This window comes from Rhea americana, unplaced genomic scaffold (genome assembly GCF_003343005.1).
Source record: "Rhea americana isolate MKP2758 unplaced genomic scaffold, rheAme1 scaffold_146, whole genome shotgun sequence".
NCBI classification, from domain to species: Eukaryota; Metazoa; Chordata; class Aves; order Rheiformes; family Rheidae; genus Rhea; species Rhea americana.
This window is the reverse complement of record NW_028185550.1, coordinates 133,585-148,047: the sequence shown is the minus strand read 5'-3', so window position 1 is coordinate 148,047 and position 14,463 is coordinate 133,585. Positions and strand designations below refer to the sequence as shown.

Genomic DNA, 14,463 nt, shown 5'->3' with positions numbered 1-14,463 from the left:
TTAACTACATTACTACAAGTGCTCTAAATAACAATGCACACAATTTCAACTTCCAGATAACGCTAGAGTAGGCTTCAAAAATATCAAAAACACCTGAGTTCATATTAAATATTTTCATAATGGTTATGCAAACATCAACACAGTTGTAGACATCAACTGTCTAAAATGCGTATCTCATTCAGAAGTTTCTGCTAAAATAATGTCCCTTGACCTTAAATATTTAGCATGGAAATACTTTCACACTGCTGAAATAAAAACTACTGCCAGAAAGTTTTCAATGATAAAAGGCTACTCTGTGAAGACAAACAAGACTGCAAGAACAGTAAAATTGCTTTTTAAAGCCTCAGCAATAAATATTTGAAATATATATTAATGTGGACAGCATTATTTTCCAGGACAGAAGTCCAGCTCAAAACTGTTGTACAYGTTGAAAGTTAAAATCCTCAGCTGAAGTGATCTGCCAAAGCCATATGGAAGTCCGTTTTYTGGAATGTGGAAAACGGTGCTAAGAACGGGTATTTCACATCTCTCTGCACCCTCCCAGGGCTGAATGAAGTATATCCTCCCTTGTTACCTACGTACGCACTGAAAATACTGACAGAATGRGATACAAAAGGGAAACACAGAAGCTTTAAGCCAGCTTCCCAATGGGCTAGATATCACCCAAGAGTCCTGCTTCAAAGCCCTCTCAAGTCAGAGGCAAGACTCCTCATGGATACAAACAGGTTTGAAATGACATCCTTGGAAAACAGATTGGTCTTATGTCAGCCATCYGTTTCACTACCATTTTAATTGTTTAGCGTGTCAGAGGCTGGCCTTTCCTTGCAGTCATTACTGTGATATAAAAACAACGGCTAAGAAAGCATCAGATGAGCAGATACAGCTGAAACTTCACTCTTGAATGATCTTGTGAGTGTATACTAATTGCGTTACTATATGGTAGGCATGCATCTGGTGCACAGTCCCAAGCCACAAAAGTGACCCAGAAGGCTAACAAAGAGCTCAGAAAATGACCTGGCACTTTTCATCTCAAATAAAGGAGAAGGAAAAAAAAAAGCATTTGACTGAGGTACTTACTGTTGTCATAGATTGGGTTTGAAATCAAAGGCGGAAGAGCTAATGTGTAATTGCCATGTTCATCGGGAAGGAAAGCTTGGAAGCAGAGGCGGACGACATTGAGATCATACTCGTCGATGTTGTGCAGCTGTTCTTCAGGCACTGTACAGCAGAAGGAAAGAGACTAAGGATTACTCTTTGGAAAGAGCAGAAATGCTTTAACTGAACTGGAGTTAAAGTCCACCGAGAAAAGAAACAGTGTTGCCAGTGCAGAGGAAATGTGGCCATAGTCCCTGCTAGCTTCAGAGGAGCTGCAGGCATAAAATCCTGCACACAACAAGAACAGAACAGGAACAGAAGCCTTTAATACCATCCCTTCATCGAACAAGGCTAAATCTGAAGCAAAAAAAGTAAAAAACTTTCCTTCTACCATGGCAGTCTTCTCTCCACTTTTATGTTTTATAAAACCTTGCTCTTTGACCAGGCTGTCTCACAGGTGAATCCTGATGTGCCTGACTGGTATTGCCCCTGGAGAGCTGCAGTAAAGGAAGATGAACYTCAACCAGGAACAGAGGTTCTGTCACACCACACCATGGCCCACATCCACCTGGGAGGCGGTGATACGGGGCTCTCTCCAGCGCCAACCATTTTGGCCAGCCAAYGCTCTTAGCAAGACAACTCATCCTAAAATTACGGGCCCCAACGTTCTGAGGCTGCAGTTCGTCATCTCTAAGGGTCCTGTACCCCAGCCTCCAACACTGACTGGGATTTCTGACTCACTCCAGGTCAGATTCTCAGGATCTCACTCTGCTACTCCAGTTCAGTTGTTCCTTGAGTGCTCTTTGCTCAACGGTTTCCTCGCTTGCCTTTCAGACCAGTTTCATATAGCTATATATGGTTAAAAGTCATTCCCTGGATACATATTTCTCTCTCTTGTTTGTGCATAATAAAGTTTATGAAATGAATGACACTGCCAAATAGAAGTATTTCAGTACAAAAAAATCCTAGGATCTAGCTGAAGATCTTCAGCAACAGCTAGAGATTTCTGCTACATGTTACCATTATTTTCTTCTAGAAGCTGAGAAGGAAAAACGACCAGAAGTTAGTTCCTGGGGTAAGAATGAAGCCAAAACAATACAAACAACCCCCATTCCCATCAAGATCTGTGTCACTTCTGTACATTTGAAAATAACGATCAGTAGCATCATTACGATATATTTCCATAACACAACAAGCAAACTCTTTCTGGAAGGGATATTTAGTTACATATTCTTCCCAGTGTAAAGCTCTGTAACACTTAATCCAAGCCAGCATTCCAGTTTTGTTCACCTTTTCACTTATTTTAATTTCAAAACATAGGACCTAGGATTATTACTAAACATTTCATGTACTCTTAGCATAATAGGTGATTCTGGGAAAAGCGGCAGAATATGAACTCGGTAACACTTTCCTTTAAAGTCTGACATTAAACTATTATGTTGACACCCAATGACAGCAAATGAAAGACTGATTTTATTTCCTTTACATTGAAGTACCGATARTTAAATCATTTAAAGAGGCTCTCTTTTCCAAAGTTGTTCAAAGTAGCAGTTCAGCATGSTTAGATACGCCCAGTAATTACATAAAGGTCTGCAAAGTCAACAGATCACAAACTCTTCAGTTCACGCCCTCCCCTGCCCTTTCAAAGCCCTCCTGCAATAATAAAACATTAAATGTGCTTGTGATAAAAAGTCTGCGGATCATGCTGTACTGATTASATTGCAATACTTTGACCTTTTAACACTTATCACTGGGTTGGTCTCCACCCTGCCACGAGTAGGATTCCACAATGCCCACTCGACTGATTTCTTCCTTTCACCTTTTGATAGTGTGAAATACTAAATGCATTGAATTCAGAATACTTTCCACTGGCACAGTCAATCTTTCTGATGTTCTTAATACCTCAGTCTCTACTGCAAAAAGAAAGCCAATCACTTTCCATTTTACAAGCCCATGATCAGCCATACTTACAGACAAGTATAGCAGTGAGTGCAAAACTAAGGAGCAGCTATTGTARCTTAAAAACACTGGGCCACAGCTTACGAGCACAGAGACAGAATTGTAATGAGGAGTTCGCTAGTGTGAACTTTGTGGGTTGGGGTCTGACTGCAATACCAGATACACAAAGTTTCGTAATTTAATGTACTTCACTGCTGACTTAATAAAATAGGATGTTTGCGAAACAGGTTCTCTCTGGTGCCACTGTTTTAAGTTATGTGCATTTACAGATGCTGATGAAGTGCATCAGAAATACAATTCACTCCCTCAGTCCAGCACTACACTGTGAATCCTAGGAGAGGAGCAACAAGGAGGCATCAGTGTCACATCAGGGACATTGGAGCAGTACTCACTGGATGCAAGAGCTCGCGAGTCTGCACTGACACAGAATCTGGACACCTTCACTGTCTCATTAATCCTTCTCCTCCAAATTAAAATCCAACCTGTTATAATTTGACTCCAGAACTGTTAGCTGTTAGCAATGCTGTAGACATGACAGAGCCCTTGAAGCCACTCCTGTGTCCACATTCTGGTGGTCGCTACAATCCGCTGACCATTAGCTGGCTCTCAAAGAAGCCAACCAAGGATGAAGTAGATGCTAATGCCAAAACATACCCAATGTGATTTTCAGCAAACTTCTGCTCTTAAAACTAACCCTAGGAACATTATTATGCTTGGATGATTTACAAGGTATTAAAGATGAGGTTGCTGAACCTCAGCATTTCTCTGGAACAAAGAGCTGTACAGCACACATAACTAAGCTTTAGCAGTTGACATAACCTGAGTTAGAAACAAACAAACAAACAAGAAAATCCGCTGTATTCTCTAGATTAAGTCCTGCAGAATGAATAATCAGAAATGTAATGCTAATTTGCTCTTGTCTGTGCTCTAACATCTTAGCTAGTAAGCAACTGACTCCCAAGGACACTCTGGCAGTAATACTTATGTCAGTGTGTTGCATTAGCCTTGGTGATAATTTGGATCCAGCCAGAAAGTCTAGGCTGAAGCTAAATTTTAAATACTCTAAAAATGAAACTGAGTATAGAAATTCAGTATCTTTTCCTAATTCAACTCATTGCAGATAGAAGCAGAGCACAAAACCTGAATCTGGCTTTTGATCCTGAAACAAAGTGAGGATTTTGTGGTTGTGGAATCAAGCATCTCTTACAAACTAAAGCATCAGTCCTGGACTACGGTTTCCACAGATACAGTAGCCTGTACCTCAGAAACAAACAGTAGCAGAATTAAACCCTGACTCTATACTCTATAAATACAAATACACACAAATACAAAGAAATAAAAATACAAACTCTATAAATACAAATATACATTTGATATGGAGAAAGTGTGTATGCTAATCTTAAGTGTTCAAATTATATAGTTTCATGTACTATCAACTTGCACAATTCCCAGTAAATTTGCCTGACCCACTTGATATAGGAAAGATACAGTGAGTTAACAACTGTAAAACACAGTATCGTTGTACACAGGACATTATACTACTGCAGAAAACACTGTTGCTAATTTGCATGTTCTTATAAATGATTTAATACATTAAAAAAACCTGCAGCTTGAAAGAGGAAGTGCTCAGTCAAGACTGATTCCTCAGGCTATTTTTAACCAGATGAGAAGAGCATAACAGAGCAAAAAAGGAGAACATGACAGCTGCAACTCCATCTTGTGATGACATGTTTAAAAATATATAGAAGCTAAATTCCACATTTGTACAGAGAAGCACACAGCTTTCATCAGTTTCAAAACATATTTAATTCCCACCTAAAAGACAATCATCCAAACAAAATAAAACATTGTTATTTTTAATGAATGTCTAATTCTGCTCCCTCTGAAGTCAATCTGAGATTAACCACTGACTTGAACGGATGCTGGCTCACACCTAGATAATATTAAAAACAAACAAAAATGAGACAGACACTCTGACTAACGCTTGGAGGATGATGGTGTCATTCAGTGTTATTTCACCAACTTCCATACGGAAGGACAATAAACAGTATTAAACCGAATGAACTTAAAGTGACTAAAGTTAAAAAAACAAACAAAAAAAAAAAAACAAAACCCCCCCCCCAAAAAACCCCGCTGTTAAAGTTTGGGAACAAAAAGGATTGAAGAACAACAACATACGCAGCATCTGCCCGTGCAAAGCTCAGACAAGCAGCTCTACTGGAGGCTGCGACATTGCACATGTGAATAAGGATTGCACAATGCAGCGTGTTCAGAACAGACACAGCAAAAAAGACTTAGATACAATACATTAATAAAAGGAAGAAGTACTACGCTCTTGGCAAGGCTCAACTTCCTCTTCTTACTTCTTGCTGTGTGGTACCACACCTTACTGTCTTCACACGAATCCAACTCAAAGAGCTGGAATCCCACTAATAACGTAGGTAAACACTGCAGCAAAGTTACTATGACAGCCCAAGCTAATAAAAACCTAACCTTAATCCAGCAAGGATTCATTCTCTGTAGTTATCTCCGCAAACAGGAGTATATTAAGGAATGTTTGTAAGTACAGCTCTTTTGCAAGGTGAGAAGAGAGCTTTTAAAGTAAGTGGAGCAACTGAAAAGCATAGAAAATGAAAATAATATTAGAACGAGTTAAAACTCTCGAGTAGCTATAGGGGCATCGTGCCAAAAATACCATAAAAACACAACTAGAGCAATCATAAAAGAAAAATAACTGACTCACCAAGATTCTAGCAATAGGATTTAAAAAAATGGTATCAGCATTTAGACTTGAGAAGTATTACTGTTGAACCAGAAAGGGGCTACAATAACTAGTAAATTCTATCTTAACAAATCTATTTACAACTCTTTAAAAGAACTGCCGATTCCTCAGCTTAAAAAATAATTACATTTGAAATATTTCCCTACTTCTGTATCTACTATCATGAGAAGAGACTGATACAGTCTCACTGAGACACCAAAACACCACGCACAAGCTAACTCCTGGAGGCCTGCCTCCCCAACCCAAGCTGCCTCATCCGAGCAGCCCCTTCGGCCGACGCCGGCTTTCGGTTTGGCTTGTCCCTGTCTCAGGCATCTATGCCACTGAAATCCAGAGAGCCCCAGCAGGGTTTCTACTGAATAAGAGATCTCAGAGAACTTCTTGTACTTGCTCCTGTAAAACCCGGACGCTTTCTGGATCTAGTTCACCAAAATGCAAGTACCAATTCTGGCACAAAATTAAAGATGCTGATAATACCAGGCCTCCTGTTTGTGAGTGTTCATTGACATTATTATTAAAATAATTTAAAAAATTAAGTCTTAAGTATCCAGAAAGACTAGTAAGATCTCATTTACCTGCTGAAATTATTGGGAGATCAAAGATTTTGATGTTTACTCACAAGATGATTTACAGGGAAAGTGAAAGTTTATTTTGAACACTGAAGAGAAATGAAGAAGTGTTTGTTTTTTGACTGATAACATGATACTGATTAAATAGCAGATTGCTCACATACACCCCTCCACCCAACTTCTAGAGTAATGATGTCAGAAACTTCTGGAGTGGGTGGAGTTGGAGGTGCTGCTTTAGCATCTAAACTTAACTTGCACGGAAACTTCCAGGGCAAATGATGTAGTGTGACACATGCAGAGAAGGCTATGCTGAGAATACCAATTTACCCTACAAAGGAACATCTTGTGATCTTCATTTCTCAAACRGGGGCTGAGGGGGTGTATCAGCAACACAGTCTCCAGCTATCAAACAAAGAAAATGACCTTTTGCAAACAAAAATCAACACTTCACTGAGGGGATCGCTCAGGAACACACAGCATTAATAATCACAGTGAGCTGTATTCTGCCTTTTTCCTTACGCAGTGTTTATTAATTTGGGGATACGCTGGGAGCTGAGTTTCATGGCAGAGATGYGGTTTGCCTCAGGTGCTTTGCTCCTCAAGTGATCTGGAGCACAAAGATGTCACCCCTCAGCTCTGATATCCATAGTTAGTTAAGCCAGCCTACACCAGAGGTTCTGCTAYAAAAGGGTGGCACTTCCCTTCCTCCTGCCTCTGCCCAGCCTTCATTTCCAGCACCACCATCATGCTTGGGCCAGCCCTTACAGAGTGAATCAGAAGAAGGAACCGGTCCTGCTCAGAACTAACTTGACAGAAGAAAAAGAGAAGAGGTCTGTTTCCGGTGGATCTGTTCCTGCAAACGCTAGTCCTGGTACAAGGGAAGAGGCGGAAACGGACAGTCACAGCGAAAGGAAGGTCTGTCTCTTCCAGCAGCAGATTTATGACTGATTTATGCCAGATTCAGCTGATCTGGGAAACGGGGTGCAAGCCCCGGGTCCCACTCAGCTGTGCCCAGGAGGTGCGCTTCGGATCCAACGCGCGCTCCCCTCCCAGGGCGCCAGGGCTACACCTCGTGTGCCGGGAGCTTGTGTAGCTGTCCACCCGCTCRCCTCCGGAAGGGCTACGCCGAGCGGCTAACGCAGCACGGGTTAATTGCCTGAGCGTCTCACTGGTGTCTCCAGCAGCTGAACTCTCTACACTGCTGAAAATGACCTTGCCAGCAAGTTTAATGATGCACTTGCTGTTTCTAAATGAACTACAATCATACTGGTACAAAAGAAAGAGTAATCCTAGTCTACTAGTTGTCCCTTACTGTCAAAAGCAAAGTATTATGCTCTTTCCTTGTAGCTAGGGTTAAGTAACTGGATACAAAGCACTGCAYGAGGGGCTGGGTTGTTCAGCAGCGTGCAGGTGCGTAATACCATCTACCAGCAYTTGCTGAGAGGGAGACGCTGGGAACAGGGGGAGGGGAAGGATGGTGGCAGCACTGTATTTTTTTTCTCCTGATAAATTCATGCCTGGTTTGCACCTCTGTGATCCATGAAGAGAAAAGTTTCAATCAGTTCTGCAGAAAAGAAAGCTTTGCATACATCTATGAACAGAATATGCAGTTAATAACATCCACTAATTTCAAAACGCAAAAATGGAGGGGGATATTGATTAGCGCAAATAACTGCGAAATGCACATGCTAACCTATGCTCAATAAATCTCCATACATCCAGCATAAACAAACAGTATCATCCTTGTTTCACAGAAGGAAGCCCAGGGAAGGTGAGGGWCCTGGCCTGATAAAAAAGCCAAGGAAAGAACTGGGAATAGAAATTTAAAATCTTGAAATTTAGTCCTTGTTTCATCTAGACAATGTTTCGCTGAACCCAGGTTCTCTTCTGGTTTTGGGTTCAATCTAAAAAAGGTAAAATTGGAACCAAATACATCTACCAGCCCCCTGTACATTTCTAAGATTCAGCTTATCTGTTTCTCTTTATAGCAGAAAAAAAAGTCAGCATTTTTAATGTTTCTACCTGGCAGTTTTCTTTTTCAGTTTTAAACAACTTGAAAAGGGGCTGTCCTTCAGGTTAATATACAAATTTCAGCACAAGCTGCAAAAAGCATATGCATAAGGAATAAAAGAATGAAGGGACTTCCAAAGGTAAAAGCTAAAGTAATGTTATGATGAGGACATTCGGCTTTCCTCAAGTGGGTTTGCCCCGCACCTCTTCGAAAGCCGACTGCTCTCAATTACCACCATTCGCAGTTTGAGAACGACAGGGGTTACTGATTTGTTCTAATTTAAGGACAGTAAGTTTTAAGTTTCTTTAAACATTCAGAACATTCACTACAGAGGATTCTTGACGCTTTTCACTTTCAAACTTCCCAAACTCTTTCTTGGAGTCTTCTTCTGATTCAGAGTATTTTGCTTATTCACAGATACACCAGTGACCCAACCAACCCCTCTCCAGCGCTCGCACGGCGCTGCAGCAGCGGGTGGCAGGGGGTGACCCTGGCGAACACGGCTGGCGGGGGCGAGCGGCGTCAGAGGAGCGAGGGTCCTACGAGAGCAGCCGCGCAGGGGCCGGCAAGGGAAGCTGCGGAGAGGGTGACTGTGTGCGTGGGCAGGAAGCTGGTGTGACTTGTGTGGGGACGAGCCCGAGAATATGATGAGGCAGAGGCGTGCAGGGGCTGTCGTGGAGACTGTGACGAGCGTAAAGCGAACGTGGGGTCAGCTGCTCGTGGGTGGAAAGGGGAAACAGAACAAACCAAAGACTGAGGAGGCAAACGAAAGTGTGTTAGTGATGGGGTTACACTGGAGCACCCGAAAACTAATTAAATGCTTATTAGCCAGAGCAGTTACAAAAGAAGAGGAGCCCTAAGTATTTGTCAGGCTCCAGGGAAAGCCTGTTCATACCCCCTCGATGAGCTGCCTGGAATTTGCTCTCTGGGTTTCTCACTCTAGGCCAAGTCAAATAGGGTTTTCATGTTGTCATCCAGCTGACTACAAAAAGGTTAGTCCTCCGTAAGACCGTGCTATGTACAGTTTTCCCCTAAATTTACAGAACACATTCAGGGTTTTTCCTCATTGATAATTAACTTATTATTAATTCAATTGTTGTCTCTACCTCAAGTCACACCCATCCACAAAAGCTCGTAACTTAAGACTGGTTGTTCTTTTAATTTGGGTTGGCAGTATATCAGACAGTACACGGGAAGAAAAGGATACGGCACAACTCGGCAACTCCTAAAGAAAACAAACACCCTAGAAAGCAGATCTAAACAAGCTCCGCTGGAGGAGTAACTTTGCTCCTTCGACGCTGCACTATTTGTATCATCATCACGCCATGGAGCCCTAGGTGCGCGTTAGGCTGCCACTCCGCAAGGCACAGCACAAACTCACACCATTTGCTTTGGGTGCTCAGGGATGAGATGAGTTTTCCCACTCTGCCGCGAGATATTTCTGGAATTACTCAGCTTCCTAAAGCACAGAAAGACATGGGCTGTAGCCTTGTAAGCACGGAGCATTATGAACRCATCCAGTGACAGCGTAGAAACAGCAATTCTCTCTCACACTAAGCTAACTAAGGAGAAACAACCTCAGAGCAGATAATCTGACTTACATGACAGTGAATACACACGATTTGCACAAAAAGTATGTTCAAAGCCTGAGTTTAACAATGGATAAATGCTGCCAGCTAATAATAGGGAATTTATAGTGAAACAGCCTTACAGATGTACTTTTAGAATGACTTCAATACYGAAAGCTCCCAGCTAGACACACAGTATGATCTGCAAATACCTTCCTGTTACCATTCAGGAGGTCTAAGGTAGGTATCAACAGSTTCAAGAACATACGTAAGAGCGTAGGAGAACATTATCTCAAACCACATGATCTTTCCTGAGCAAGTCCCTACTGCTGCCAGTCACAACCCTTATTCAGTAGCCCGTACTGGACAGTGTAGGGGAGGGATGACGGACTATCAGAGAGTTTGCATGCGGGCTCACGTCTCCCTCTGCCACCGCGATGCCTACGCTCCCCTGGAACACAACAGCCCATTTGACACACGAAAGAGCAGAAAGCAACTTTGTAAAGCCACATCTTGCTGTTACTTCAGTCTTTACTGACATGACAAATAACACATATGTTGATAGGCTATAGATGTCTGTACCTGTCAATAAGGTCAGTATTGAACCTCTGCCCTAAATGGGGACACAGGAAAGGGACTGTTTGCTCCTGTTCTTTTCTCTTCCAGAGATGGGGAAAAAAAACAGTCCAAGGATTAGTCTTCAGCTTCATGAAAATTCAACTATTCACTAAAGCATCTTCCACACAGCTGAAAAATATCAGTGATCTTTCAGAACTYGATGTTCATATAAAAAAATAAGTAACTAACTTGTGACCAACTTGGGAGGSTACACCTAACTCTATGAAATTTCCCTAAAGAAAAAAGTTGGGATTACTTTCTGAAAAATATGCATAACTAAAGCACAATGCAAGATGGATACAATATAGCCTTGTGTAATTTTGGGGAATGTAATGATATCTTTCTGACCTTAGAGAAGAAAAAAAAAAAAGAAAAAATGTAAATCTATACATAAAATTTTATATCAAGCAGCAAACATTATAGTGACTACTGCTAATAAAACTCTTTTGATCAACTGAATACACATACAGATATTTCTGCCACTAATCCTGTTTTATTGGGCCTTGATCCTAAGCCTCTCTGTGTTTTGCTTAGCGTGGGATTGTCCTGGAGCAGCTGGAAGCCAGTCTCAGGGCGGCTCTGTTCTGCGCAGACATGTGCACAGGCRCCCAAAGGCAAATATGTAGGCTATGGATCGCCAGCGAATGATGAGTACTGGTCCCTTCTCATCACATCCCCTGCCTAGAGGAAGGTGTCATGCTGTGCATCACCTGAGGCAGGGCAGTGCTATGGTCTCTTCTGCTGCTGGACTTGTAGAAAGGAGCCCAWGATCTGATCGGATGCTATCAAGCCCAACAGTGATTACTGAATTTGGAGTTATGTGCCAACCTTGCCAAGAAYGTCAAATATTTTTAGGTAAACATGTCCTTATTCTCTCATACTTGGCCGCATGACAAATAGAACTAAGTAAYTGCTAAAGGTTCTTTGGTGAAATAACCTGGAAAAAGGATTTTATCATATTTTTTTTTTACTGCACAACAATAGCAGGAGGAAATGTCAACTCTGTTTTTATTTATGAATAAAAGAGAAAGAAAACCAAAAGGGCTGAACAGGAGGGTGCCTCTTTCATGTCTGAAATCAAGGTGAAACTGGTTGAGTCAAGATAAAATAARCAAAGCACTTAATTTTAAACAGTTAAATTGTGTTAAAGCACTATAAATCATGTTAAAAAAAAAACAGATTCTACTGTATGACATATATTATCAGAACTAGGGTAATTATTTAGATGGACCATCAGCCTGACTCTGAACAGCTGTTCTAAAATTAAGAATGTAAGGCTAAAATGTATCTGGCTGTATTACATTTTGTAATTATTTAACTGCAAGAGCTAGCACATTAACTTCATTGTGAAAACATAGCTAAAACTCTCTCCGCTCCATCTCCCCCCAGTAACACTGTCAACATTTTTTAATTTTTGGGGGGGGGTGTGGGGGAGAAATAAAAATAAAACATTTGTTTGGGTTGACTTTACCAGAATTTGCCTTTGCTAAAATCAGTAAGACATTTAGACCAAACATATCATTCAGCTGCAACTAACTGGTCACCTTCTGAATACTATAATTATATCATGTCACTGTTCTTTTCTACAGGTTAAGGGGTTAAGGTCKTTGGAAAAAGTCTAACCTCCCATGGTACTTAAACAGTCTTCGCTATAACATAACATGCTGCAGTGAGGGTATAGCAGAGAGCATGTGATAGAAATGAACCAACAGATGCTGGCCCATGCAGACAAATGAAAGAGTGAGCTACTATGACAGAATGAGGTCTATGACTGATATGACTCAAGACCAAATATTTTAGTTTAATTAACCAAATGTCACTGCATTTTTTTTCAGAAAATAACCTAAAACATCTTTCATTCTGGAAAAAGTTACCTTTTTTTTTTTTGGTCCCAGCTCAGGAGTATGTATTTTCAAGTAGGCCAGAAATCCAGCTCTCAACTGTCTAATGAAGGCCTCATCTGAATTTAGCACAACTTCTATGGTTATAAAATAAAATATCTGAAAAGCCTCCAACCTCTGACAACACTTCAAACACATAACTGCATTCACAGTAACATTTCAGAGACACTATTAGAGCTTGAAATCAGGCATGTACAGAAACTTCCAATCAACATTTTTTAATTTCTATGATTAAGACAGACTATTAAAAAGAAAGTCAACATCAAAGCAATACAATTTTGAAGTAACAGTATGAATTTACTGGAAGTCTAAATGACTTATTTTATTGCTTTTTTTTAATACAYAGTCAATAACTGTGGGCTCATAGGTTTTATAAATATTTTGACTTTCTTGATTTGTAGAAGTTCAAGGTGTCAGCAAGTGACAACAGTACTGTGCTTGCAATAGGTTCTCTATTTAGCAACTGTGTTGCTGTGTGCATTATCTTCAACATGACAAAGGGTCTGGGATATGTTCCCCCCCCCCCAACAGATACATATTCCAGATTTGAAACTCCTTAATAAAGTAATTAGCAACACAAACCCCCAAATTCTTCTTGTTGCTACAAGACTAATGACACAAACAAGCACAAGATGTTCATGCTGTCAGCTGAAGAATATGGAGTAGAAGAACATGGGGAAGTTGAAATGTGTAAATTATTTTTTTCATTCTCTGACCTACTTTACATAGCACAACCATGAAGACAATTCCACTTCTGCATAATGGATTCTGACATCAAACCTACCTTTCTCTATAGGATGACCAGGGGCAAGAATAGCAGCAGCTACTATAAGCAGAAATTGCTTAAACACAATTCCTTTCCAGACAGCAACTGGAAAGCAAACAAAACTGGAAAGAAGCAACTAGAAGCAGTATTAGCATTTATGTTTACGAAACAGAACTGCTTTTCAAGGTCAGTAACTCCTCCTTGCCACACTAGCATATGACAATAAGTAAAGTGGTGAGTTACAAAGAGTTAATAGTTCGAGGGTATATTTATGCTTTCGATCTTAATCCCCCTAGTTGTGCCTGAGTGCAGAAAACAAAACAGTGGTCCTGCTCCAGTCGCACCCGCCCCTTGCTTTGGGTTCTCCATCTCTTCTGTGCATTGAACTTAGCAATCATGCAGCTGTGGGATGAATGGGTTCAGCAGGCTGATCCCAGAGAAAACTATATTTGTGTGTGTRTATATATWTATWTATTTATTTATTTATTGTTTTGCAAGTTAGTTTTCCATTGGAGCAACTTGCTAAGTCCACTCACTGTATCGCCACATGGTCTCTAGATCTGTTACGACAGGAATGGTGGAAGTGTAGGGCCAGAGATGGAACAGGACTGTGGCAAGCCAGATTTATATTGGTTTAAATTGCTACTAATATTCTAACATCACTAGTCATTCCTGAGATTCCCAGGGAATGGTTCTCCTGCTAGGTTGTCATCTGTATTACTTGTATGATGGCCTTCCCATGGTATCCGGCCAAGGCAACGCAGCTGGCTTACATTGCTACTGGGGGGTGGGGAGAGGGGAAGACAACTGTCTGAATAGATTCACCATGTGATAAGGGTGAAGAAAGACTGGGAGGGACTCAGAAGAGGAAAGGTATTTCTCAAAGTAAATAAATAAATAAGAATATGGCTCCATCACAAAAGCAAAGGCAGGACAGGAAAAAAAAAACTTCACCATCTTGCAAAGTGGATTTGCCTTTCAAACATCTAGCTAAGTGCTACTCACCATTAAAAGGATTGATCTTCTTTGAGATTCGTGAAGAAATTGATTCCTTCAGATCCTTCTTCTTCACACACTGAATGCCCAAATTCTGAAAACTGAAGCACATACGGCAGGACTTYGGTAACTAATAAAAACCCCAGTGTAGAAAATCTAAATTAATTATTTGCTGTTAAAAGATACTCTGGTAAGAGA

The 14,463-nt window shown here is 40.9% G+C and overlaps 1 protein-coding gene across 1 annotated transcript in view; it reads right to left on the bottom strand.

Annotated features, from left to right (window-relative positions):
• Positions 1-14,463, bottom strand: part of REL (REL proto-oncogene, NF-kB subunit) — a 37,529-nt gene that overhangs the window by 7,557 nt on the left and 15,509 nt on the right. The window contains exons 4-5 of the mRNA XM_085299141.1: positions 14,275-14,366; positions 1,078-1,218 (exon numbers count right to left, since the gene is read on the bottom strand). Of these exons, the coding sequence (XP_085155267.1) occupies positions 1,078-1,218; positions 14,275-14,366 (233 nt within the window). The remainder of the gene's footprint in view (positions 1-1,077; positions 1,219-14,274; positions 14,367-14,463) is intronic.